General features: G+C 44.4%; 1 protein-coding gene across 3 annotated transcripts; it reads right to left on the bottom strand.

The window, feature by feature from the left end:
* Positions 1-413: 413 nt before the first annotated feature.
* On the bottom strand, positions 414-26805 carry LETM2 (leucine zipper and EF-hand containing transmembrane protein 2). 3 transcript variants are annotated; one of them, XM_069766881.1, is made up of 11 exons: positions 26690-26805; positions 25215-25283; positions 21578-21950; positions 19393-19536; positions 11440-11580; positions 10033-10236; positions 8542-8661; positions 8346-8450; positions 6067-6156; positions 5125-5184; positions 414-3465 (listed from the first exon to the last, which is right to left on the bottom strand). In XM_069766881.1, exons 2-11 carry the CDS (start codon positions 25259-25261, stop codon positions 3439-3441), a joined length of 1311 nt encoding a protein of 436 aa, XP_069622982.1. In that variant the 5' UTR covers positions 25262-25283; positions 26690-26805; the 3' UTR covers positions 414-3438. The 3 variants fall into 3 exon arrangements, with proteins under 3 accessions (XP_069622982.1, XP_069622983.1, XP_069622984.1); XM_069766882.1 differs by having other exon boundaries at positions 26663-26749; XM_069766883.1 differs by having other exon boundaries at positions 3293-3465; positions 6067-6153.

The following is a 26805-nucleotide window of genomic DNA, read 5'->3' as shown; positions in this document are numbered from 1 at the left end:
ATTTTTTGAGGACACAATTCTTTAAAGGGAATCTGTCAACAGGTTTTTGCTGTCTTATCTGACAGCAGAATGATGTAGGGTCTGAGAGCCTGATTCCAGCGATGTGTCACTTATTGGGCTGCTTAGTTCAGTTTTGATATAGATCCCTGTTTTCTCTAGCAGAGCTAACGCTGAGCTGTATAAAACCCCACCCACACCACTCATTGGCCGTTTCCTGTGTACACTGTCAGAAAGCAACCAATCAGTGGCGTGGGGGGCGTGGTTACACTACTTAGCTGGACATCTGCGAATGTGACACCTAGTCCTGCAGTGATAATCATTTGCTGATAAAACACTGATTGTATTGAAATTACAGCAAGCTGCTGAGCAAGTGACAGATCACTGTATATGCCCTTTACAGAAGTCATAAAAGATTGAAAAAAAGACACTTTAATAAGGTAGGTACAGTACCATGGAGCATACAGATCAGCAAAACCCTAAAAACAGTAAATGTCACTTTATTTTCAGCATATGGCGCCTCCTACTGACGGGCACCGAACATAAAAACAAAACAGATTATAGTGTACAAAACATTAAAATAATAGTGTGCACCCTGTAAACACTTAAAATAATGCACTAAAGATTTCTGCATTTTATACCCGACTGTATGCACACGAACATATAGCGAGTCAGAGCCGAAACTGTACAGTATCCAGAACCATATGTACACATTTACATACAAGACGTGTGTGTTCAAATTACTTAAAGTATTGAACCCATATAAAACAGTCCATGTGCTTTCCGCTATGATGGCAGGGGGTGGGGAAGCAGATGGGAAGAGTCAAGGTGTTACATAAGAACCAAAATCCAAACATGGCTGCAATATGCCTGTCTGAATGAGGCTTTACCGTCATAAATGGAGTTTAAATTCCCAATTACCATAAATAGCATTTAAATAATTTAAAGGTAGGGAAACGCTTAAGGTCCTTTTTGGGTTCTTATTAAAAATGTTGCTTTTGCCCTCTGCAGATTCTACGTAACACAGTACACAACAAGCTGCTGAAAGCTGTTCAGCTGAGAGAGCTCTTACAGACCGTTTTGTAGCCCCGATGTCTTGTTTGTCTTCTACAGCTTCTATGCCACACAGTACATAGCAAGCAGCAGAATGGTGTTAAGCTGTTAAGCTCAGACAGCTGTCTCATTGCCCGGTCTGTAGTCCAAATCTCTTATTTGCCTTCTGCGGCTTTTACACAGCAAGTTGAAGAATGCTGTTCAGCTGAGAGAGCACTCTTACAGCTCGTTCTATAGCCCCGATGTCTTGTTTGCCTTCTGCAGCTTCTATGCAACACAGTACATAGCAAGATGCAGAGTGCTGTTCAGCTGAGACAGCTGTCTCATTGCCCGGTCTCCTTCTGCAGCTTTTACACAACAAGGTGCAGAATGCTGTTCAGCTGAGAGAGCCCTCTTACAGCTCGTTCTGTAGCCCCGATGTCTTGTTTGCCTTCTGCAGCTTCTATGCAACACAGTACATGGCAAGCTGCAGAATGCTGTTCAGCTGAGAGAGACATCACACGGCAAGTTCAGTAGCCTCGATCTCTTGATTGCCTTCTGCAGTTTCTACATAACACAGTACACAGCAAGTTGCAGAATGCTGTTCAGCTGAGACGGCCATCTTACAGCCCAGTCTGTAGTCCTGATATCTGCTCTCCTGTATGATCATTAATCCGACATCTTATTTAAGTTTATTTTAAAAGTAAAGATGTCAGCTCAGATAAGCATCCAGGAAACCAGACAAGATGCTATGGACTGAGCCGTCAAAACAGCTTACTAACGGAGTTTACGGTGAACAGCATTCTGCAGCTTGCGTTGTACTGTTATACACAGAGGCTGCAGAAGGAAATGTTTCAACATTTAAAAAAAATTTGTAGCCAAAAATGCATGCATATCCTTTATATATTCTATTTTCTTAAAGTGAAAAAGCACCTCTTGAATGTAGTTTTCCCAGATCCATTAAAGTCCCCGATACCTCCACAATACAATACAGTGGAAATAGGCTTTCCTTCAAGCTTTTCTCTTGATTTCTGCCCTGCTCCTCAATGGATCCTGCCGCACTCAGTGATCATAATTCAACGACATATTATTCATCATGACATTATATGATTGGTCATATGACATCATCAAGATTATGACATGGGAGCAGCAGGGAATCCACAGAGGCCATTGGTAGAGGAGCCAAAATCTGCGTCTGATCAGTGGTTCAAACTCAGGAGAGCAGGTCATGGACAAGTCAGCCAAAAAGTGCTCTTCTATATGGAGATATTGTCTACAAGATCAGCATCCTCCAGTCCATCATTTTATAGACAAGACATTAGTGATTTGCCCTCCTGAATCCGCCCCACGGTCAGTCCAGGAAGGCTCCGGATGGGGCGCACGTCCAATATTTGCCTTCTATGCCGCAAATTTTCAATAAATTATTAAACCACATCATAAAATAGCCATCATCTCACTTGCCGTGTCCTTGTGATGCTTAAAAAAAAAAAAAGTGTCAGTTTCATGATAAATATGGTGCAAAGTTTTTTGGCATTTTCCATAAAAATAATCATTTTATCAGTGAAGTCCCTCGGCTGTTCCTCCTGGAAATACAACAGCTGGGTACTCCTTTCCCCTTGTCGCACGCCATCATTGGTTAGCTATAGAGTGAGTAGGGAAATGCTACACTGACTAGGAGATAGAGCCGGAGTAACAGTACAAAGCAGAGATCTTAAAAAAAAAAAAAAAAAAGGTGCTAATGAGGTGCTGGGAGTGACCAGGTCTCCTAGAGAGATGCTAAGCTGAGCTATTAAAAAGTTTCCTGCACTTTCAGTCCACATTGTTCCATATTCCGGAGAGTTTGCCCTGGCTTCTTCACCCTGAGAGGTGAAATCTAGCACCAAAGAAGATGCCTCCAGCTGACGATCCAGGCTGATTGACCAGACTTGCTGGGACTTCCCGCTGTGGTAGAGGCAGGGAGAGCTGCACCAATTCCAGAGTTGCCCCACAGCTGCTGCAGAGAGTCCACAGCCCGAGACACTGGTTTATTGCACATGTGAAATCTGTACTCACCAATACAAATGGGGGAAAATAGATGGTTTTTTTCCCCCCAAGTTTACAAATCCGTTAATTATATAATACACTATAAAAATAAATTCACGAGGTGGAGATTAGATGCATCCACCGAACCTTTTCTTTTCTGTGATAGTTCTTTTTTTGTGGTATGTCCCCCAACGATGGACAAAGCATTAGAATTTCCATGCATATTCAGCAGAAACTGGGACCGTCCCCCCCAGGGTCGCAGTAGAAGATTGGTCAGGGGACATTGCAGGTCCCAGAGGTGGGGGTCTTTTTAAAAACTATATCCATGTTCGGACTTCCGATCGATAAAGTGACACGATAGGACACGTGGATGACCCCCGTTTACGGCTACACTCCATTGGCGCTGGCTTTTGCCTGTAGAAACAAGCAAGTAATAAAGAGTGTGAAAAATTAAGAAAGTCCGTCAGTGCCCAGGACGCAGCGGTGGAGGACAACTTCAAGGGGGTTTCCACTTAAACGATATGATTGACCTATCAATATCAGATCGGTGGGGGTCCGACACCCGGCAGCCTGGTAACAGCTGATAAGTCGGGGGTGCACCCCAACGATGGTGGTCATCAATGTCTGATCAGTGGGGGTGCGACACCCGGCTCCCTGCCGATCAGCTGTTCCCAATGTCGGCGGTAGCTGGAGCTGCTCAGTTGCGGAACAGCGCTGTCGACAGAATAGTGGCCGCGGCTGGGTACTGCATATCTGCCACCAAGTCAAATCATTAGGTGATGGATGTGCAGTACCCGGCCGTGGCCATTATTAGGTTCGACGGTCCTGTGCTGTGACTGAGCAGTTCTGGTCACCCCAATCGGGAACAGATGATCAGCAGGAGAACCTGGTGTCACTCCCACACCAATCAGACCAGGATAAGCCATCAATGTTAAAGTCCCGAACAACCCCTTTAAGATGAGCGAATTGGCATTTTTTGCAATTGGGTTTTCTTAAAAAAATTTGCACGGATTGTCTTTTGTTTCCCTGTACAGTCAACATTGATGTGGTCTGAGGTCCTAAATCAGCTGATAGGAGCTCAGAAAAAAAAGGGACAAAAGAGGCTATCCTGTAAGATAGTCAGAATGAGCTCGCTGACAGATTCTCAGATAACTCATTCTGCAGAGAGCAAAATGAAACCCAATTGCAATTGTTTTTTCTTTTTTTTACATACATTTAAGAAAAAATAATCCCCAAGGTGGACAATATCTATAAACTTGTAGCTTAAAAGGGATCTATACGATGAAAAAATCCCTACTTGTCAAAGAGTCCCTTGCTCATAAAATGTCTCCCAGCCGAGATCCTCAGCGATCAGCTATAATCTGTACTGATGGTGTGTGTTCAGCTTCCCTGCAGCGCAACCCCAGGAAAAAAATAAGTATTACACAAGGTGTAATACAGGACAGATCCCCCAGAAGAGGAGCTCTTTAGTATCATCTTTACCAAACTGGAGAGGAGTTCCAAAGTAAATCCCACCCTTCTTATGTTAAAAGGGGTGTTCTCTGGCCTTAGAATAAAAGTCTGCAGTCAATCTATGCGACTGCAGACTTGTGAATCCTCACATGAGACCATTCTCCGATTCCAAATCTAGGAGTCGCAGGCGCTTGACCGAAAGTTTCCGATATGCATACATGAGGTCACATGCAGACTAGTCGTGGCTGGACATGTCTAGTCGGAATGTGGCCGGCAGTATGCAAATCATATACTTGTGGTCACATTGCCGTCTACTCCAGGAGAATCCTGATAGCGGGCAGTGTGCACAATGCTAGAATTCACAAGTCTGCAGTCACATGGACTTCAAGTGTGCAGTCACCCTAAGGCCAACCAATCCCTTTAATTGAAGATTTGCTTTCAGGGAACATAAAAAGGTTCTCAACCCCAAACACAGAACCTTTTTCCATAGTATTTCCAAAACACCACTAAGTGAAAGCACCGCACAGGGGACGTCTCAGAAGAGGGAGGCCCCCTTTAAAATATTCACACGGACGTAATGGAGCCTTCTCATCAGGCTGATGGTTTATTGGTGGGACTTACACTTTCTTTTGCCTGGAGTGTGGACTCTTGTATGAGAGATTTTGGGGTAATATTCTCCTCCTGCAATAAAGAAGAGATGTGGACACATCAATACAGCAGCCATGGACTGGGATTGTCATGTACAAATGGTGCCGGGAACATTAGGGAAATCCGGCCCTATGGGAAATGGTTGCAATGGTAATGCTAAACCTGACCTGCCACTATGTTTCTCCAGGTCATTACGAGTCCGCAGACACCAAACATGTCTAGGTTCTGATTCATTTAAGTGGTGAAAAAAAATTCCAAAGTTTGTTAAAAGAAAAAAAATGGCGACCCATGTTAACAACCGCAGGTGGGTTGCGATTTCACCAGCCGCTGTAAGGGGCACATGATAGCTGATGGAATCAGCTATCATGTGCCAGAAAAGGGAGAGACATGACATACTACTTATATATACGTCATATGTTGTGAAGGGGTTAAAGGTGCAGGAAGGCAGCTGTGGTGGCGCGGCAAGGCAGCTGTGGTGGCGCGGCAAGGCAGCTGTGGTGGCGCGGCAAGGCAGCTGTGGTGGCGCGGCAAGGCAGCTGTGGTGGCGCGGCAAGGCAGCTGTGGTGGCGCGGCAAGGCAGCTGTGGTGGCGCGGCAAGGCAGCTGTGGTGGCGCGGCAAGGCAGCTGTGGTGGCGCGGCAAGGCAGCTGTGGTGGCGCGGCAAGGCAGCTGTGGTGGCGCGGCAGGTCAGACCCCCACCGACTGGATATAAGGTTGGGTTCCAAACATTTATCCAAGAACAATGTGGGGAAAAAATTGATGTGCCAAAGGACCGGCAATAAATCACGGGACGGCCCCGAATTGTCAAAAGGTAAACTGCAACTAGAAAACATTGGAGAAGCTTCCTGGTTGTCTAATCAGGGACATAAAGGGACGTTGTTGCTGTTTTAATCAAATCCTTTAAATATCTTTATACCTTCACATCTTGTAAGACGGGGGCCGGGTCTGTTAACGTCTCCTTTGAGTCTGTAAGTGGTGCTGACGGAGGGCTGCTCTTTGGTGCCTGCTGAACACAGAAGACATTTTATATATAAGGAAGCTGAAATAGCTCTGCTACAATCAAGAGGGACCCCCAGTTACCTATACTGAGCAGCTGAGACCCTCACCGGTCCAATGTCCGTGTGCTCCAACTGCTAAAATCCCCAAGGAAGAGAAGCCCATGGTCCCTTGTCTGGACCAGAACTGAGCATGTGCGACCCCTGCTCCATTTCCTGCCTTTAGGTGTGGCAGTCGCACATGCCCAGTACTTCTCCATTCACACAGGGCACCATGAGCCTCCTTTCTCAATATTGGTAACGGTATTAGCAGCAGGATCCACAACTGATCACACATTGATCATCTATTAAGTGGATAGGAGATATAAGTTGTTCAGCTCTGCAGAGCGCTCCGGTGTTCTTTATGCCGGACAGCTATTTACTGTATCTCCTGAGAGAACAAAAAGGCTCAGGCATTACAAATCCAATCCAATGGGATCCTTCTCTTATGTCGGGAGGAGAATCACAAGGCCCCCCCATACACATTAGATCATAGGTCATTGTGAAGAGAGGGGGAGGTGTAACATTGACGATTGTGACAGATGGATCCTGTGTTATCAGTAGTGGATGGTGTCATCAGTCATTGTAAACCAGACTCTGCTGATAATGAGCCTGCTGAAAACTCTTCATGAATGGACAGGAAGTTAGAGTCTAAGACAGCCCCAGTGTGAAACAATAGGTCATTCGGGGCAGGCGTTTACAGAGGGGGCAGCGAGACGCTTTTAACTAATCTTTTTAAATGAAAGAGCTTTTTGCAATGTTTGAAGGGGGAAAAATGCTTTGTATTGAAAATGAGAATGTAACATGTCATTTATCTTGTTATTCTTAATAAAAATGTATTTGAATGAAAAAAAAGAGCGTTTTGCAAAAGCCTTAAAGGTGTAATTAAAACCACAAACCCCAAGCTGGGGGTCCGCCAGGCTCGTCACAGCCCACAATGACCAACTCCTTCTAAACGGAGTCGTTTTTGACCAGGATTCCATTTTGCTTTTGTTCTGCGGTTCCCGACGTCTCGCTCCTCAGCTGTTGCAAAACTACAACCCTCATTATGCTTAGAGGAATGTTCACAAGGGCAATTTTCAGGGGGGGTGGGGGGGTTCAACTTTCGTCTTTCCAAGAGCCGTAACTTTTAAATTTTTCCATCACCATTACGGTATGAAGGCTGTTTTTTTTTTTGCGGGACGAATTGTACTTTTGAATGAGACCATTAATTTTATCATTTGTTGCGCTGGAAAGTGTGAAAAAAAATCCAAAGTACGTTGAAATTGCAAAAAAAATTTTTACCTTACTAAAACATGTACAATGTTTGTTTTTTTAAGTTGGAAAAAAAAATTCATCAAAATAAATTTAAAAATTGTGTCGCCATTTCCCATTTCCCGAGACCCTTAATGTTTTTTTCAGGCCCTGGGGCTGTGTGAGGGAGTACTTTTTGCACCTTGAGCAGACATTTTTAATGATACCGTTTTGGGGTAGATACGTTTTGATTGCCTGTTATTGCAGCTGGCAAAAAAAAATAAAAATTACAATTCTAGTTTTTTCTTCCCATTAACCCATTTACCAATCAAATTAATTAGTTATATTTTGATAGATCGGACTTTTACGAAATCAACGATACCAAATATGTGTATTTTTTTTTGTAATGAGGCAAAAGGGGGGTTGATTTGAACTTGTGTTTTCATTGTTTTTTTTTTTTTAGATTTTTCAAACACTTTTTTTTTTGTTTAACTTTCTATTGTACTTATGAGTCCCCTTAGGGGACTTGACGCTGTGGTCATATGATCGCTTGTGCTATACATAGAAGTGCATCAGCCTTGGTATGAATAGAGGAAAAATTACGATCTCCTATGAACGCCAACTGAATTTCATCAGCAGATCCCCGGCTGTCATTACAAACCATTGGCGCCCTGCTATCACGTCACAGGCGGCACGCCAACTTAATGACGCAATGACCTGCCGATGTGTGTTGAGTGCTGCGGTCAGAGATTGACAGCAGCATTTAACAGGCTGACAGTCGAGGGCGGAGCAAAGCTGTTAAAGGCACATGATGGCTGATTAAATCAGCCATCATCTGTTGAGTAAGGTGTGGGCTCGGTGTAGGAGCCACATCAAAATCCGAACACGACTTATGATGGCCCCTTTAATGAACTCTCATACAACTCACCTCCACAGGCATTATGGGCTTGGGTTTGACGTCGGTCAGATACAGGGCTCTGGAGAGTAGTAGGAGAGATGGCGGCACGTTCTCTTTTAAATGAAGATCGAGCCACTGGAAAAGGAAATATAGATGGCAATATTACCCGTCACGCAGGAGCACTGAGCAGCGGACGAGGTCCGACGTACGGAAAAGAACATTTTACCTGCTTTATTTGATCTCTCAGCTGCTCCTCGGTGAGACCCAGAGACCTCATCCCTCGCGTCCTGCTGGCGGCCTGAAGCTCGGCGACAGTCAGGTTGTCCGCTCCTTCTTTCGAGATCATCTTAAGAGAAAACAAACAAAAAAAAAAACCTGTAAAACCAATTAATGTTCACCTAAATTATCTCTACGCGTCCCCTCCTCACACTGCTGAAGACAATCAGGCAGAGCTACCCTGGGTTTTATCATTGCCTGGGAGGAAGGTTGCTGTAGAAGAAAGCTTCTCAAGCTGTTCCGCCATTAATGGGATTATTGAGAGTCTGTCACCCCAAAAATGCATTCTAAAGGAGCTGTGCAGTGATATAAGGGACTGAGCCCCCACACTAATGAGCATACCCCTTAACTCAATAAAATCCTTTAAAATCAACATTATTGATCCATTATTGCATTTGCGCCTTTTTCCTATCTAGTTTTTGGCGTCTTTTGCCCCTATTTCTGCTTGTACTTTGCGCCTTTTTAATGTCTACTTTATGTGTTCATTTGTTTTTTGTGTTTTTTTAAACATTTTGCAAAACGTGAGACTTGTTACCGTAAAAAAAAGTTGCAGTAAAGGTTAGAGACAAAAATAAAGAGTGTATTTGATTTTGTTTTAAGTTCATGAACCATCTGTAGAATTTTGAGCATAAAAACTGCAACAAACCCTATGAGACAAAAGGGAAAAGGTACTTAAATAAAAAGAAAAAAACAAAATAAGAAAAAATCGGAGCTTTCTCTTTGCGAGGAAGTTAGTACTCTGCAGAGATCGACTACAATTAAAATTTATGACGAAATTAATCTGAGCCGGATTTTGGACCCATTTCAATATATGACGAAATTAATCTGTGCCGGATTTTGGACCCATTTCAATATATGACGAAATTAATCTGAGCCGGATTTTGGACCCATTTCAATATATGACGAAGTTAATCTGAGCCGGATTTTGGACCCATTTCAATATATGACGAAGTTAATCTGAGCCGGATTTTGGACCCATTTCAATATATGACGAAATTAATCTGAGCCGGATTTTGGACCCATTTCAATATATGACGAAATTAATCTGAGCCGGATTTTGGACCCATTTCAATATATGACGAAATTAATCTGAGCCGGATTTTGGACCCATTTCAATATATGGCGAAGTTAATCTGAGCCGGATTTTGGACCCATTTCAATATATGACGAAATTAATCTGAGCCGAATTTTGGACCCATTTCAATATATGACAAAATTAATCTGAGCCGGATTTTGGACCCATTTCAATATATGACAAAATTAATCTGTGCCGGATTTTGGACCCATTTCAATATATGACGAAATTAATCTGTGCCGAATTTTGGACCGATTCCGACAGAAACCAAAATGGGTCTTTGAGGGCGTGCATTCACTGTAATGCAGTCACCTAAGATTTAAAGTCGTATACGGTAATTATTGACTATATTGTACTACTTCGTACCTCATCATCGGCCTTTATAGATCGAAGCTTCATCAGCAGCTGGAACCGTAATAGGTTATTAGTGCCGATTGGGGGCAGTTCTAGCAGTCTGCACAGGGCCGCCAGCTGAGACCTCTCCAGGTGCTCCAGGGTCAGCTCGTCCTCAAACAGCTTAGAGAAGCGCACAATCTCCTGTGTGGTGGGCTGTTCTCCTGTGACCCGGACCTGGAACAACTCAATAGATTAATCATGGTCAAAGTCATTTTTTTAAGTTTTTTTTTTCCATGTTTCATCTTCATAAGTGGACTGCTCCTCTCTCTACTGCTTGCCGGGGAGCGGTGCGCTCCTGAAGCTTGACAGTTTGGACCAACAGAATGATTGCGCCGCTGTTCCGAACTGTGTGCACACCGGTGCGGACATTTGAGGCAGCTTTGCACCTGCAGCATCGGATGACACCAAAGATGTATTAAATAGAGCTGGTAACTACTGCGGATGATCGGCCACTGTTATTACACTGCAGAGTTAACCGGGACCACTGGATCGGCCACCATTATTACACTGCAGAGTTATCCGGGACCACTGGCAAACAAAATTATATGCCCTCAGTTCTTGAGAATGAAGAGGACTAGTGATGAGCGAGTGTACTCGTTGCTCGGGTGGTCTCCGAGTATTTGTGACTGCTCGGAGATTTAGTTTTTGTCAACACAGCTGCATGATTTGCGGCTGCTAGACAGCTTGAGTACATGTGGGGGTTCCCTAACAACCAGGCAACCCCCACATGTACTCAGGCTGGGTAGTGGCCACAAATCATGCAGCTGCGTCGACAAAAACTAAATCTCTGAGCAGTCACAAATACTCGGAGACCACCCGAGCAACGAGTACACTCGCTCACCACTAGAGAGGACTTTTAATAAACTGCAAACTTGCTGATTTTCACAGGCACATTGCAATTTTATAAGGAATTTTAACACTAACCCCGGCATTATTTCTGGAAAAAAAAATACAGTTATTAATTTCATATCTCTTAACCCTTTCACAACTTATATTTAAGTCATCGGCCGTGTCCCTGCCTTTGATTTAATCACCTATGACGCGCCTCTAACAGCCGTGACTGGATCTTGGATCTACCAGTGGCCATTAATAAGTTAAATGTCGCTGTCAATCACTGAGAGCGGCATTTAACAGGCACCGTCAGGACGTGCGCCACAAGTCCCATCATGTGATTGCAATTTCACCGCATTTGGAATTTTTTCCCCCTTTTCCAGTACACTATATGGTAAAACCAATGGTGTCATTCAAAAGTACAACTCGTCCTGCAATTAAAAAAAAAAAAAAAAAAAAAGCTAATAAAAGTGTTTATTAATGCCGACACGTCAGAGGAGCAGACAGATCCTCTTTAAAATAAAATCTATGCAATGACCGACAAACCTGCTGGACATAGGAAGAAAACTGCTGCTGTCTGTCCCCGCCGGTCTCTGCCTTGTTCCGCCGGGCCATCTCAGAGATCGTCTCCTGGAGGAACTTGGCCATCTCCAATTTGGCTCCCAGCTTCTTTTTAATCTTTTCCTCCTGAGAAAAGTGCACAGATCCACAGATATGAGTTCTCGGGGCACACAATAGGGGTAAGCACAAGCGAATATACTGTATATTAAACAGGCGAAGGGAAGTAACAAAGTCGTTTGCATTATTTACACATTTCTTTGATTTTAAGATTTGTCCAGTGTCCCACCGTGTGAACGGAAAAGAGGTCCTCTGCGCCATTGCAAGTCTATGGGACTGAGTGAGATAGCCAAAGCATACACAACCACGAAGCCATCCAAAAGGGGGGACGCCAGATGCCCGTGGTCGTAATTATTGGGGATCTCAGTGGTAGGACTGCCAATGATCGGACACCTATTGGTGGGAACACCTTTTGAAGGATAAAGCTTGATGAAGTTGACCATGATATGCAAAAAAGAATGCAAAAGTACCCGACTTGTGGTTAACTTCAAAAAGTGTCCATGAAAGAAGTTGGTAAAGCCTTTGATGGTTGCTCGATTCATTGGCACGTTACAGGGAGTCATCCACATGTAGCAAGGAGGACGGCGATTGTAGGAAGAGAGTGTGCGAGTATAAAAGTATAATAAAAGTTGTTTTTTTGCCTTGCAAAGCGGGTTGGGGCCTTATATAAAGCATTCCGGTATGCTGTACCAGAGGATACGGTTGGCCCTACTTTATATTGGGAAAACCTGGTGAGTGTCCCTTTAAGGCAGTGCCAGTGTGAGAACGTACTTTGTTGGCGTTCTGCACTCTCATCCCACCAACAAAGACCGCAGTGACAGCCCCAGCGTCTCCTGTAATGTATATGGCCCAGGACCAGCCCATCCTGTCACATGCACGCGCCCAACGTCTCCTGCAATAGCTATGCCCCAAGCCCCTCTTGTCATGTGTGCGACCCCAGCCCCGCCTGCGATAGCTACGGCCCCCAGCCCCGCCTGCGATAGCTACGGCCCCCAGCCCCGCCTGCGATAGCTACGGCCCCCAGCCCCGCCTGCGATAGCTACGGCCCCCAGCCCCGCCTGCGATAGCTACGGCCCCCAGCCCCGCCTGCGATAGCTATGGCCCCCCCCCCAGCTCATCCTGCAACAGCTACGCCCTCAGCCCCTCCTGCAATATCCAACTTCCAAATGGCCCCTGGCAGAAAAAAGGTTTCCTACCCTGCTAAGGCACAGTTCACACTGCATCTGTGCACTTACAGTTAGGTCCATATATATTTGGACAGAGACAACATTTTTCTAATTTTGGTTATAGACATTACCACAATGAATTTTAAACAAAACAATTCAGATGCAGTTGAATTTCAAACTTTCAGCTTTCATTTGAGGGTATCCACATTAAAATTGGGTGAAGGGTTTAGGAGTTTCAGCTCCTTAACATGTGCCACCCTGTTTATAAAGGGACCAAAAGTAATTGGACAGATTCAATAATTTTAAACAAAATGTTCATTTTTAGTACTTGGTTGAAAACCCTTTGTTGGCAATGACTGCCTGAAGTCTTGGACTCATGGACATCGCCAGACGCTGTGTTTCCTCCTTTTTGATGCTCTGCCAGGTCTTCACTGCGGTGGTTTTCAGTTGCTGTTTGTTTGTGGGCCTTTCTGTCTGAAGTTTAGGATTTAACAAGTGAAATGCTGCTCAATTGGGTTGAGATCAGGTGATGGACTTAGCCATTCAAGAACATTCCACTTCTTTGCTTTAATAAACTCCTGGGTTGCTTTGGCTTTATGTTTTGGGTCATTGTCCATCTGTAGCATGAAACGACGACCAATCAGTTTGGCTGCATTCGGCTGGATCTGAGCAGACAGTATGTCTCTGAATACCTCAGAATTCATTCGGCTGCTGCTGTCATGTGTCACATTATCAATAAACACTAGTGACCCAGTGCCACTGGCAGCCATGCATGCCCAAGCCATCACACTGCCTCCACCGTATTTTACAGATGATGTGGTATGCTTTGGATCATGAGCTGCACCACGCCTTCGCCATACTTTTTTCTTTCCATCTTTCTGGTAGAGGTTGATCTTGGTTTCATCTGTCCAAAGAATGTTCTTCCAGAACTGTGCTGGCTTTTTTAGATGTTTTTTAGCAAAGTCCAGTCTAGCCTTTTTATTCTTGATGCTTATGAGTGGCTGCACCGTGCAGTGAACCCTTTGTATTTACTTTCATGCAGTCTTCTCTTTATGGTAGATTTGGATATTGATACGCCGACCTCCTGGAGAGTGTTGGTCACTTGGTCGGCTGTTGTGAAGGGGTTTCTCTTCATCATGGAGATTATTCTGCGATCATCCACCACTGTTGTCTTCCGTGGGCGCCCAGGTCTTTTTGCATTGATGAGTTCACCAGTGCTTTCTTTCTTTCTCAGGATGTACCAAATTGTAGATTTTGCCACTCCTAATATTGTTGCAATTTCTCGGATGGGTTTTTTCTGTTTTCGCAGCTTAAGGATGGCTTGTTTCACCTGCATGGAAAGCTCCTTTGACCGCATGTTTACTTCACAGCAAAATCTTCCAAATGCAAGCACCACACCTCAAATCAACTCCAGGCCTTTTATCTGCTTAATTGAGAATGACATAACAAAGGGGTTGCCCACACCTGTCCATGAAATAGCCTTGGAGTCAATTGTCCAATTACTTTTGGTCCCTTTAAAAACAGGGTGGCACATGTTAAAAGGCTGAAACTCCCAAACACAGCGTTTTTTGAAGTCCAAGAGTTCAAGACTTCAGGCAGTCATTGCCAACAAATGGTTTTCAACCAAGTACTAAAAATGAACATTTTATTTACAATTATTGAATCTGTCCAATTACTTTTGGTCCCTTTATAAACAGGGTGGCACATGTTAAGGAGCTGAAACTCCTAAACCCTTCATCCAATTTTAATGTGGATACCCTCAAATGAAAGCTGAAAGTCTGAACTTCAACTGCATCTGAATTGTTTTGCTTAAAATTCATTGTGATAATGTCTATAACCAAAATTAGAAAAATGTTGTCTCTGTCCAAATATATATGGACCTAACTGTAGCTGAATATAAATACATTGGGAGCATACCTCGACATACTGTTAAGTTCCCATAGGCCATCATTTAAGAAGGGTGTTCTGTTGGCCTCTGTCTAGCTGGCATATGTCTACATATAATGTATAGGAAGATGCAGTATCTCCTACCAAGGGTCACAACATAAAAAAAACTTATACACGCAGTATAGTTGTTTGGTTCTTTTTGCAGTGGGACCTTATGGTGTACGTATGCCTCGGCATACATCCAGTCTGTGGCCTCTGTGATACCATTTTTTTTTTCATTCTATACAAAAAAAGCTAAAAAAAACAAAAAAAACATTGGTCATTGGTCCATGTGGAAATACGCGAATATGAACTAACAAAGTGATCACATGGCTCAGTGTCTGTATGTATATATATATATATATATATATATATATATATATATACATACATACACATATATACAGTTAGGTCCATATATATTTGGACAGAGACAACATTTTTCTAATTTTGGTTATAGATATTACCACAATGAATTTTAAACAAAACAATTCAGATGCAGTTGAAGTTCAGACTTTCAGCTTTCATTTGAGGGTATCCACACTAAAATTGGATGAAGGGTTTAGGAGTTTCAGCTCCTTAACATGTGCCACCCTGTTTATAAAGGGACCAAAAGTAATTGGACAGATTCAATAATTGTAAATAAAATGTTCATTTTTAGTACTTGGTTGAAAACCATTTGTTGGCAATGACTGCCTGAAGTCTTGAACTCTTGGACTTCAAAAAACGCTGTGTTTCCTCCTTTTTGGAACTCTGCCAGGCCTTCATTACGGTGGTTTTCAGTTGCTGTTTGTTTGTGGGCCTTTCTGTCTGAAGTTTAGTCTTTAACAAGTGAAATGCATGCTCAATTGGGCTGAGATCAGGTGATGGACTTAGCCATTCAAGAATATTCCACTTCTTTGCTTTAATAAACTCCTGGGTTGCTTTGACTTTGTTTTGGGTCATTGTCCATCTGTAGTATGAAACCACGACCAATCAGTTTTGCTGCATTTGGCTGGATCTGAGCACACAGTATGTCTCTGAATACCTCAGAATTAATTTGGCTGCTTCTGTCCTGTGTCACATCATCAATAAATACTAGTGACCCAGTGCCACTGGCAGCCATGCATGCCCAAGCCATCACACTGCCTCGGCCGTGTTTTACAGATGATGTGGTATGCTTTGGATCATGAGCTGTACCACGCCTTCGCCATACTTTTCTCTTTCCATCATTCTGGTAGAGGTTGATCTTGGTTTCTTCTGTCCAAAGAATGTTCTTCCAGAACTGTGCTGGCTTTTTTAGTTGTTTTTTAGCAAAGTCCAGTCTAGCCTTTTTCTTCTTGATGCTTATGAGTGGCTGCACCGTGCAGTGAACCCTCTGTAGTTACTTTCATGCAGTCTTCTCTTTATGGTAGATTTGGATATTGATACGCCGACCTCCTGGAGAGTGTTGGTCACTTGGTTGGCTGTTGTGAAGTGGTTTCTCTTCACCATGGAGATTATTCTGCGATCATCCACCACTGTTGTTTGGACGCCCAGGTCTTTTTGCATTGATGAGTTCACCAGTGCTTTCTTTCTCAGGATGTACCAAATTGTAGATTTTGCCACTCCTAATATTGTAGAAATTTCTCGGATGTTTTTTTTTCTGTTTTTGCAACTTAAGGATGGCTTGTTTCACCTGCATGGAGAGCTCCTTTGACCGCATGTTTACTTCACAGCAAAACCTTCCAAATGCAAGTACCACACCTCAACTCAACTCCAGGCCTTTTATCTGCTTAATTGAGAATGTCATAACGAAGTGATTGCCCACACGTGTCCATGAAATAGCCTTGGAGTCAATTGTCCAATTACTTTTGGTCCCTTTAAAAACAGGGTGGCACATGTTAAGGAGCTGAAACTCCTAAACCCTTCATCCAATTTTAATGTAGATACCCTCAAATGAAAGCTGAAAGTCTGAACTTCAACTGCATCTGAATTGTTTTGTTTAAAATTCATTGTGGTAATGTCTATAACCAAAATTAGAAAAATGTTGTCTCTGTCCAAATATATATGGACCTAACATATACAGTGGGGCAAAAAAGTATTTAGTCAGTCAGCAATAGTGCAAGTTCCACCACTTAAAAAGATGAGAGGCGTCTGTAATTTACATCATAGGTAGACCTCAACTATGGGAGACAAACTGAGAAAAAAAAATCCAGAAAATCACATTGTCTGTTTTTTTAACATTTTATTTGCATATTATGGTGGAAAATAAGTATTTGGTCAGAAACAAAATTTCATCTCAATACTTTGTAATATATCCTTTGTTGGCAATGACAGAGGTCAAACGTTTTCTGTAAGTCTTCACAAGGTTGCCACACACTGTTGTTGGTATGTTGGCCCATTCCTCCATGCAGATCTCCTCTAGAGCAGTGATGTTTTTGGCTTTTCGCTTGGCAACACGAATTTTCAACTCCCTCCAAAGGTTTTCTATAGGGTTGAGATCTGGAGACTGGCTAGGCTACTCCAGGACCTTGAAATGCTTCTTACGAAGCCACTCCTTCGTTGCCCTGGCGGTGTGCTTTGGATCATTGTCATGTTGAAAGACCCAGCCACGTTTCATCTTCAATGCCCTTGCTGATGGAAGGAGGTTTGCACTCAAAATCTCACGATACATGGCCCCATTCATTCTTTCATGTACCCGGATCAGTCGTCCTGGCGCCTTTGCAGAGAAACAGCCCCAAAGCATGATGTTTCCACCACCATGCTTTACAGTAGGTATGGTGTTTGATGGATGCAACTCAGTATTCTTTTTCCTCCAAACACGACAAGTTGTGTTTCTACCAAACAGTTCCAGTTTGGTTTCATCAGACCATAGGACATTCTCCCAAAACTCCTCTGGATCATCCAAATGCTCTCTAGCAAACGTCAGATGGGCCCGGACATGTACTGGCTTAAGCAGTGGGACACGTCTGGCACTGCAGGATCTGAGTCCATGGTGGCGTAGTGTGTTACTTATGGTAGGCCTTGTTACATTGGTCCCAGCTCTCTGCAGTTCATTCACTAGGTCCCCCCGCGTGGTTCTGGGATTTTTGCTCACCGTTCTTGTGATCATTCTGACCCCACGGGGTGGGATTTTGCGTGGAGCCCCAGATCGAGGGAGATTATCAGTGGTCTTCTATGTCTTCCATTTTCTAATTATTGCTCCCACTGTTGATTTCTTCACTCCAAGCTGGTTGGCTATTGCAGATTCAGTCTTCCCAGCCTGGTGCAGGGCTACAATTTTGTTTCTGGTGTCCTTTGACAGCTCTTTGGTCTTCACCATAGTGGAGTTTGGAGTCAGACTGTTTGAGGGTGTGCACAGGTGTCTTTTTATACTGATAACAAGTTTAAACAGGTGCCATTACTACAGGTAATGAGTGGAGGAAAGAGGAGACTCTTAAAGAAGAAGTTACAGGTCTGTGAGAGCCAGAAATCTTGATTGTTTGTTTCTGACCAAATACTTATTTTCCACCATAATATGCAAATAAAATGTTAAAAAAACAGACAATGTGATTTTCTGGATTTTTTTTTCTCAGTTTGTCTCCCATAGTTGAGGTCTACCTATGATGTAAATTACAGACGCCTCTCATCTTTTTAAGTGGTGGAACTTGCACTATTGCTGACTGACTAAATACTTTTTTGCCCCACTGTGTATATGTATATATATATATATATATATATATATATATATATATATATATATATATATATATATATATATATATATATATATATATATATATATATATATATATATAATTGTCTAAGGGTTTTTCCGTCTGTCTGTCTGTCCTGGAAATCCCGGCTCTCTGATTGGTCGAGGCCTTCAGGCCTCGACCAATCAGAGACCAGCACAGCATCGACGTAGAAATCCCGCGTCTCTGATTGGTCGAGGCCGCCAGGCCTCGACCAATCAGCAACGGGCACAGCGACGATGATGTCATAATGGTTGCCATGGCGACGATGATGTCATAAAGGTTGCCTCGACCAATCAGCGACGGGCACAGTCTGCCGCGAATTCTGGAATCATCATTGTCCATATACTACGGGGACATGCATATTCTACGGCCTCGACCAATCAGAGACCGGCACAGCATCGACGTAGAAATCCCGCGTCTCTGATTGGTCGAGGCCGCCAGGCCTCGACCAATCAGCAACGGGCACAGCGACGATGATGTCATAAAGGACGTAGACATCCTGCGTCTGATTGGTCGAGGCCGCCAGGCCGCCTCGACCAATCAGCGACGGGCACAGTCTGCCGCGAATTCTGGAATCATCATTGTCCATATACTACGGGGACATGCATATTCTAGAATACCCGATGCGTTAGAATCGGGCCACAATCTAGTATATATATAATTGTCTAAGGGTTTTTCCGTCTGTCTGTCTGTCTGTCTGTCTGTCTTGGAAATCCCGGCTCTCTGATTGGTCGAGGCCGCCAGCCCTCGACCAATCAGAGACCGGCACAGCGACGATGATGTCATAATGGTTGCCATGGCGACGATGTCATAAAGGTTGCCTCGACCAATCAGCGACGGGCACAGTCTGCCGCGAATTCTGGGATCATCATTGTCCATATATTACAGGGACATGCATATTCTAGAATACCCGATGCGTTAGAATCGGGCCACAGTCTAGTATATATATATTTAGAAAAAACAAAAAGCTATGAAGATATGATGGATGTAATGGGTGATATAGCCTGGGCTCTATACAAGGGCATACAATACTACGCACATAGGAATACTCCTCCTACCCGTCTACGTTCAGCTTATACGAGACGACTAACCTTTTTGGACTCCGATTCGAAGGTGGAAGGTAACATCTCCGGGAAGAGCTTAAGGAACACAGGAAGCAGAAACTCCATGAACGGGACTATAACAAAGACCGTAAATGGGACCAGCCGGAACAGATCTGCGCACGTCCTCATCAGCTGAAACATCCATCATTATCACACATTAGAAAACCAAAACCTTTCACAAATACAAGGACCTTAAAGCTAAAACCCAAAGTGAAGTGTGCCGCAAACAGTGCGATTGTTTGGGTTGTTTTTTTGTGGTGATATCGGCCTGTTATGTTGCATTTGTGCATTTACACATTTTTTTCCACAATGAAAGCATGCCCTAGGGTAGACTTGGTCAAAGTGCGGCCCGCGGGCAACATGCAGCCCTTCGGATGTTCTGGTGAGGCCCGTGGACCAGGACAGCCAAAGGGCTTTATGCAGTGGTGTCCGGCACCGCGCAGCCGCCCCCTGCACAGCGTCTCACAATCACCGGTATCTGCATCCTCAGAGCACAGCACAGATCAGAGTAGCAGGATGAGGTTTGCTTTTTTTGTTCACCATTTTACATGGGAGCTGTGTGGGGACATATTACTGCCTGAGGGGGCTGTATGGATACACATGGAGACTGTGTGGGGGCATAATGTATAAGGGGGCTGTGTCAGGACTTCATTCTCAGGTGGGCTGTACGGGGAATAATACTGTAAGGGAGATGTGTGAGGACATAATACTGTGAAAAGTTTTGTGTTGGCATCACGCTGAGTGTGTGTGTGGGGGCATCACGCTGAGTGTGTGTGGGGGCATCACGCTGAGTGTGTGTGTGGGGGCATCACGCTGAGTGTGTGTGTGGGGGCATCACGCTGAGTGTGTGTGGGGGCATCACGCTGAGTGTGTGTGGGGGCATCACGCTGAGTGTGTGTGGGGGCATCACGCTGAGTGTGTGTGGGGGCATCACGCTGAGTGTGTGTGGGGGCATCACGCTGAGTGTGTGTGGGGGCATCACGCTGAGTGTGTGTGGGGGCATCACGCTGAGTGTGTGTGGGGGCATCACGCTGAGTGTGTGTGGGGGCATCACGCTGAGTGTGTGTGGGGGCATCACGCTGAGTGTGTGTGGGGGCATCACGCTGAGTGTGTGTGGGGGCATCACGCTGAGTGTGTGGGGGCATCACGCTGTGTGTGGGGGCATCGTACTGTGTTGGAAGCTGTTGATGAAGGTACAAAGGCTTAATACCAGGAGCAGTCTGATTTCTAAACTTTATAAAAAGCAGTAACTTATATGATTTTGATTTGCTGCGCCTGTAAGAATACGTGATACAACAAGCCCTGACTTAACAGTAGCAGCGAGTAAACAGACTTCATTCTGCTCAACAGTAAATTATAGAAATTAATATAAAACAATAATAATAATGCACAGAATTAAGTTTGGCTGGTTGGTTCAGCCCTCCACAACAGTCACATTATCTCGTGTGGATCCTTGGAAAAATTAATTGCCCACCTGTGCTCTAGGGGCATGGGTTTTTTTCCCCCATTTTGCTTTCCTTCATAGGAAAAAAAGGCAAAAAAAAAAATCTGAAAAGTTTATAAAAAAAAAAAAAGTGTTGCATGAAATTTAGGTTTTCCTCGTATTTATTTACTTTTGGATCTCTATATTAGCGCTCCTGAAATCCCTTCGTAAGAGCTCAGCTGCCCCCATGCCTAGGAGAGTGCCTTTTATAATTGTCCTGCGGTGCTTGATAATCCTCACCGAGCGATCAGATGAGCGTCTGTGCTCTCCACCTCCTCTGCCGTGGCTGACATCTCCTACATCATCCACACTGCCGGTCCAACTCATCCCTAAACGGTGGGAAACTAGAGGTGCACAGATAGGACAGGCTAAGCGAATGACGTAGGAGACGTCATTCACGGAGATGGTACAAAGCACAGCGTCGAGATGCCAATCGGACTGTTCGACAACAATTAGCATACGCATAAAATTTGCAGAATTTACACTAAAGAGGGTTAACCAAAGTTAGGCAACTCTGGGATGCCAGGGTCCAATATCAAGGAATCAAGGACCAAGAATGCCATCATGAACAATGAACCTCATGGAGAGTGGGCCGCGCATGTTCGGAAATAAATGGGACTATGGGAAACGTCCCCCATTCATGGCAATGGTATAACAAGGGGCGGCGGTGCAGACTGCATACTCACGTACCCGTCTCCGCTCCCTCCTGGTCAGCACCTGGCCATGTAACAGCCGCCAAACCATGCGAGCAGCCACTTTGGTATCTATCCAGAGCAGGCGAAAACCGTGGTAAAAGTGTTTAATCTCATCCATGACTCTTTGGCCTAGAGACTTGCGTGCAACTTGTGGAGACTTTTCAGGCTCCGGTGTCGGCGCTGCGGGTGGTGGAGGTAAGCTCTGCAGTTGGAACACTGAGGTGTGGAAGTGCTGGTTGTAGATGGCCGGGTGCGGGACATTTGTGTGAGCCGGGCATCTTGCCATGGGTGGCAGCCATCCATGTTGGTGATGGGATACGGTGGAGTAGAGCGGGCAATTGTTCTTCTGAAGGACAAGACGACAACTCCTGTGAATAATAGATGGCATCTGTCAGAGGAGTCTTTACAGCACACCGGTACTTAACCTTTTGGCTTGTATAGTGGTAGTTGTATGTAAAAGGATTATATCTGGATGACAACAATGCGAAGAGATTATGATATAGAGATTTCTCAATACTGCAGAATAAAGGCCCCCCCCCTCCCACCCCCCCCCCGTACACCTTAAAGGACAGTATTGGTGAAAAGATTGGACCACCACTGTTCATGCAATGGTTTTCCTTGTTCCCATTGGAATGAGCATCTTGTATATTCAGACTGAAGGCAGCAAAACCACAAAAGAACACATACAGAAAACAAGGAGTAAAGAAATACTTGTGAAACAAACCAGTATGTGCTACACCTCAGAGTACCCCCTTTTACCCTGATGAAAGCTTTACACCTCCTTAGAATTCTCTCCAGGAGCTTCATCAGGTCGTCAACTGGAATGGATTCCAACAGTCTTGAAGGAGTTATCACAGGTGCTGAGCACTTTATAGCTGCTTTGCCTTCAATCTTTAGTCAAACTTAACCAAACCATGTCAACTGGGTTGAGGTCTGATTGTGCGTCCTCCATCTCTCCACTTCTTGGTCACTTAATCCTTACTCAGTCTGGAGGTGTTTTGGATCATTATCTTGTTGCAACACACAAAGTGGTCCTACTAAGTGCAAACCAGATGGGATGGCATGTAAGTGTATAACGGTGTGGTAGCCAGCCTGGGTAATGTGCCTTTAGTTTGGAATTAATTACCAAAAGATCTACTAGCAAAGCACCCCCACATCGCACCTTCCATGCTTCACCGTGGGCACCACACATGTGGAAACCCTCCACTCACATTTTCTACATCTCACACAAACAAATGGCTGTTAGCAGCAAAAATATCAAATCTTACCTTATTAGACCAGTGTGCAGATTCACACTGATCTAAAGTGCAGTCCTTGTGTGGTTTGGTACAATTAAGTCTCTTCTTGTTTGTGGTCCTCATTAGTAGCTTCTTTGCAGCAATTTGACCATAAATGCCTGCTTCTCGCAGTCTCCTCTGGACAGTTGATGTTGAGAAGTGTACCCGACTTCATGTCTGTGCATAATTTATGAGCGCTGTTGTCTGAGGAGCTGTCAGTTTACAGTTTCTGAGGTTGGTAACTGACGAACTTATCCTCTGCAGCAGAGGAAATTTTTGGTCTTCCTTTCCTAGAACGGTCCTTATAAGAGCCAGTTTCATCACGGTGATTGATGGTTTTCAAGATGCCCTTAAGGAAACCTTCAAGGCTCTAGCAATTTTCCAAATTGATTAACCTTTTAGTAATTGACTATCATTTCTCTTTACTTAGCTGAGTAGCTCTTGCCATGTTCTGAACAGTTGTGGAATAGGGCTCAGCACTGCATGGAGCTGTGTACCAACACTGCGTCTGCAAAACACACCTGATGGTCGCAAACACTTTTTGAAGGCCTTTGATTCCACAGTGACCTGTTCATTGGGAGCCATTCCAGGAACTTTAAGGTTTTACACATATTCTGGTTTGTGTCACACCTGATTATTTTCTCATCCTTTCTATATTTATTCCTTCCTGGTTTTGCTGCCTTTACTCTGAATTTAAAATGTGCACATTCCAATAAGAACAAGGAAATTTCATGAACAGGTGTCCTCCAAACTTCTGATTGGGGCTGTATGATTCTGGCTGAACTTGGTCGTACAAGTTCAGATATGCCAAACAAACCATCTTTCAAGGAATACTATTTCAACACAAGATTGTTCGTGGACAAATATTCATTCTTTGAAATAATGATCTTTTTGCGGAAGGAATCCAACACATCCAACTGGAGGACAGTCTATGATCGGTCCACTAGAATGGACATTCGTTCTTAGACTCCCCTCCGCCGATGATCGATCGTTTTGCTCTAAATCATTCATTTAAATCAACTTTAAGACAATGTGTATGTATGGGGACCTTTAAACCCCCCCAATACACTATAGATAACTGATAGCTTTCAGTCATCTACCCCGACTCTACATAGGATGAGCCAAACAGATCGGCAATTTGAAATTGGACATGTTGGATCCTTCTGTCTCCTCATGCGGTTTGGCCAACGTTAGTCTACTGTGCATGGGGTGGGGGGTGTTTGGGTCTGTAAATTTAAGTGATTATACCTCAGTACAGAAACTGTTAAAAATACAGGTTTCACAAGAATCTTTTTACAATTTTTCTAGTCTCAATTAAAGGCAGATAAAGGAGGTCATGGGGGAGAGCGTCAGGGATGGGGAGAACGGTAGAGGGAATGCGCCAAGGGCGCGGAGCACAGCAGGGGGAGCGTGCCAAAGGCAGGGAGGACGGCAGGGGCGAGTGCGCCGGGGCAGAGAGGAAGGCAGAGGGAATGCGCCAAGGGCGGGGAGGACAGCAGGGGGAGCGTGCCAATGGTGGGGGGGAGCGCGCCAGGGGCTGGGAGGACGGCAGGGGGAGCGCGTCAGGGGCTGGGAGGACGACAGAGGGAGCGCGCCAGGGGCTAGGAGCACGACAGAGGGAGCGCGTCAGGGGCTCGGAGGACGACAGAGGGAGCGCACCAGGGGCTGGGAGGACGACAGAGGGAGCGCGCCAGGGGCTGGGAGGACGACAGAGGGAGCGCGCCAGGGACGGTGTGGGGGTGGGGGCTTCACAGAAGGTAGCTCCCCAGGAACGGGGAATGGGGGGGAAGAAAGGATGTATGCCAGATCCAGGAGTACAGAGCCAAGAGAAGGAGTGAGCCGGAAATGGATCTGGATGAGGGTGGACACGCGAGAGGAAGCTCATGAAAGCCGAGAAAGGGGGGCAAAAGAGGAAGCAGGCCAGAATTGGGGTGGGAATATGGGAAGACAGGGGGAGGGAGCACAGAGAGGGGAAGCGCAGCAGAGCTAGGGGGCAGAGAGAAGAAGAGAACCAGGGAAAAAAAACATGGTGGGGGTTGTTGGGTGAGTGGGTGTGTGCCAGAGCACAGGGCTATGAAGGCGGAGTTTGCCAGAGTGAGAGGAGCCAAGAGGGCTCAAATAAATAAGGGGAATTATCGGAGGGAGTACGTTGGAGTGAGGGGCAAGTCATAAAAGGTAGAGAACACAACACAAAACAATTATAGGCACACAAACAGCGAAAAAATGAGAACATGAAATAAGCTGAAGTAAAAAAAAACAGGAGAAAAATAGCAGAAAGCAGTGGCGGTGGTCTGCGGGACCCCTGATGGGTCTGGTAATACAGCAGACAGATCTTAGTGAGTAGCGGCATCTTACCGGGACCTGAGAGAAGCCAAGACTACGCTGCAGGTGTACGTGGCCATGTCTTCGTACTTTACTTTAGACCTGACAGGAGAATAAAAAAGGAAAAAATCCATCAATAAGGGAGATGACCAATAAGTTCGCCATTACGAGCGAGCCGTCACACCTGTGGTTAGTAGTCCCCCAACTTTTCTTTGAAATGTGAATGGGGCCTACAAGTCATTTGGGCGCCGCTGGCCTCCACCATCCTCCGGTGTCTGCAGCTCTGACGCCACGGTGACAACGCTGCAGTCAATCAATGAACTCAGCCCAAGTTAACAGCACGAGCCGCCGAGTCCACCGATTGGCTGCAGTGCTGTCAACATGACGTCAGCACTGCAAACAACAGACACCGGAAGCTGCGGTGGAGACTCAGCGCTGGACCTGGGGAGGGTAAGTACAGAGGAGTTTTAAAAAAAAAAAAAAAATACAAACTGCAGCCGGGGACAGGTGTTTGCTTAAATGGAAAACCCCTTTAAATGTCACATTTGATCCAGTGCTCATCACTCCCCTCCACCAACCAGATTGTGGTGAGCAGACGGGTTTCTATAGCAGCAGCGGATCTGCTGAAAGCCACTTTCCCCGCCATCTTGGTGCTTCTATGAAACCCAGTAATTTTCATATAGCCTGCAACATTTAGGTAGATAGAAACAGGTTCAAGTCCCTGAGAGGGAGTAAGAAAAAAAAGTAAGAAAATTGAGGGAGGGAAAAAAATAAATAAATTGTGCTAATAGTATAAAAAAAAAATATTAAAAAAAATCAAAAATAAAAAAAATCATTTGTTATTGACAAGTCCCTAAACGTCCAATCTATAAAAAAAAAATTAAAATGATTTAAAATGGGCATTAAATGTACAAAAAAAATATCTGAACTCCAGAATTTCTGAGCTTAAAACACGCAATAAAAAAAAAAAATAAATAAATAAAAACGTCATATTTATCCCAAAACTGTATCAATAAAAATGTCATCTCGGCCACATCACAAACCAGTGCGGGAAAAATTAAGACGTTCTCAGAAAATAAGAAACACAAACCGCATTTTTTTAAATAAAATCATAGATATTATGTGAAAAAAAAAAAAAAATATTATATATATATATATATATATATATATATATATATATATATATATATATATATATATATAATGTTAAAAAAAAAACTATACACGTTTATTATTGCCGTCATCGCACCGACCTGGAGAATGGGGACATCAGAGCATTTTTACGGCAAAGTAATCGCTGTAAAAAAAAAAAAATGAATACAATTTAAAAAAAATAAAAAATGCTGAAAAATGAAAAAAAAAAAAAAAGTTATAGTTCTTGGCAAAAAAAAACAAACAACAACAGAGCGAGAACTAAAAAAACCTCTCCTGGTCATGAAGGGGTTATTAATACGTCCATACAACAGCCCTTAGCATGAGACCTCCATGAGCAGCCGTGTGCACCTCACCGGGTCTGCCGTCCATTCCCCGGGTACAACGGTGACTCTTCCCCGGCCACTTCTTCCCCAGGAGCCCTCGGTCGGTGTCTCCCGACTTCCCGTCCCCGTCTCCTCCTTCACCTCCC

The sequence above is a fragment of the Ranitomeya imitator genome, chromosome 4, assembly GCF_032444005.1.
Source record: "Ranitomeya imitator isolate aRanImi1 chromosome 4, aRanImi1.pri, whole genome shotgun sequence".
Taxonomy (NCBI): Eukaryota; Metazoa; Chordata; class Amphibia; order Anura; family Dendrobatidae; genus Ranitomeya; species Ranitomeya imitator.
The sequence above is the reverse complement of the archived record's forward strand: the minus strand, read 5'-3'. Positions and strand labels throughout refer to the sequence as shown.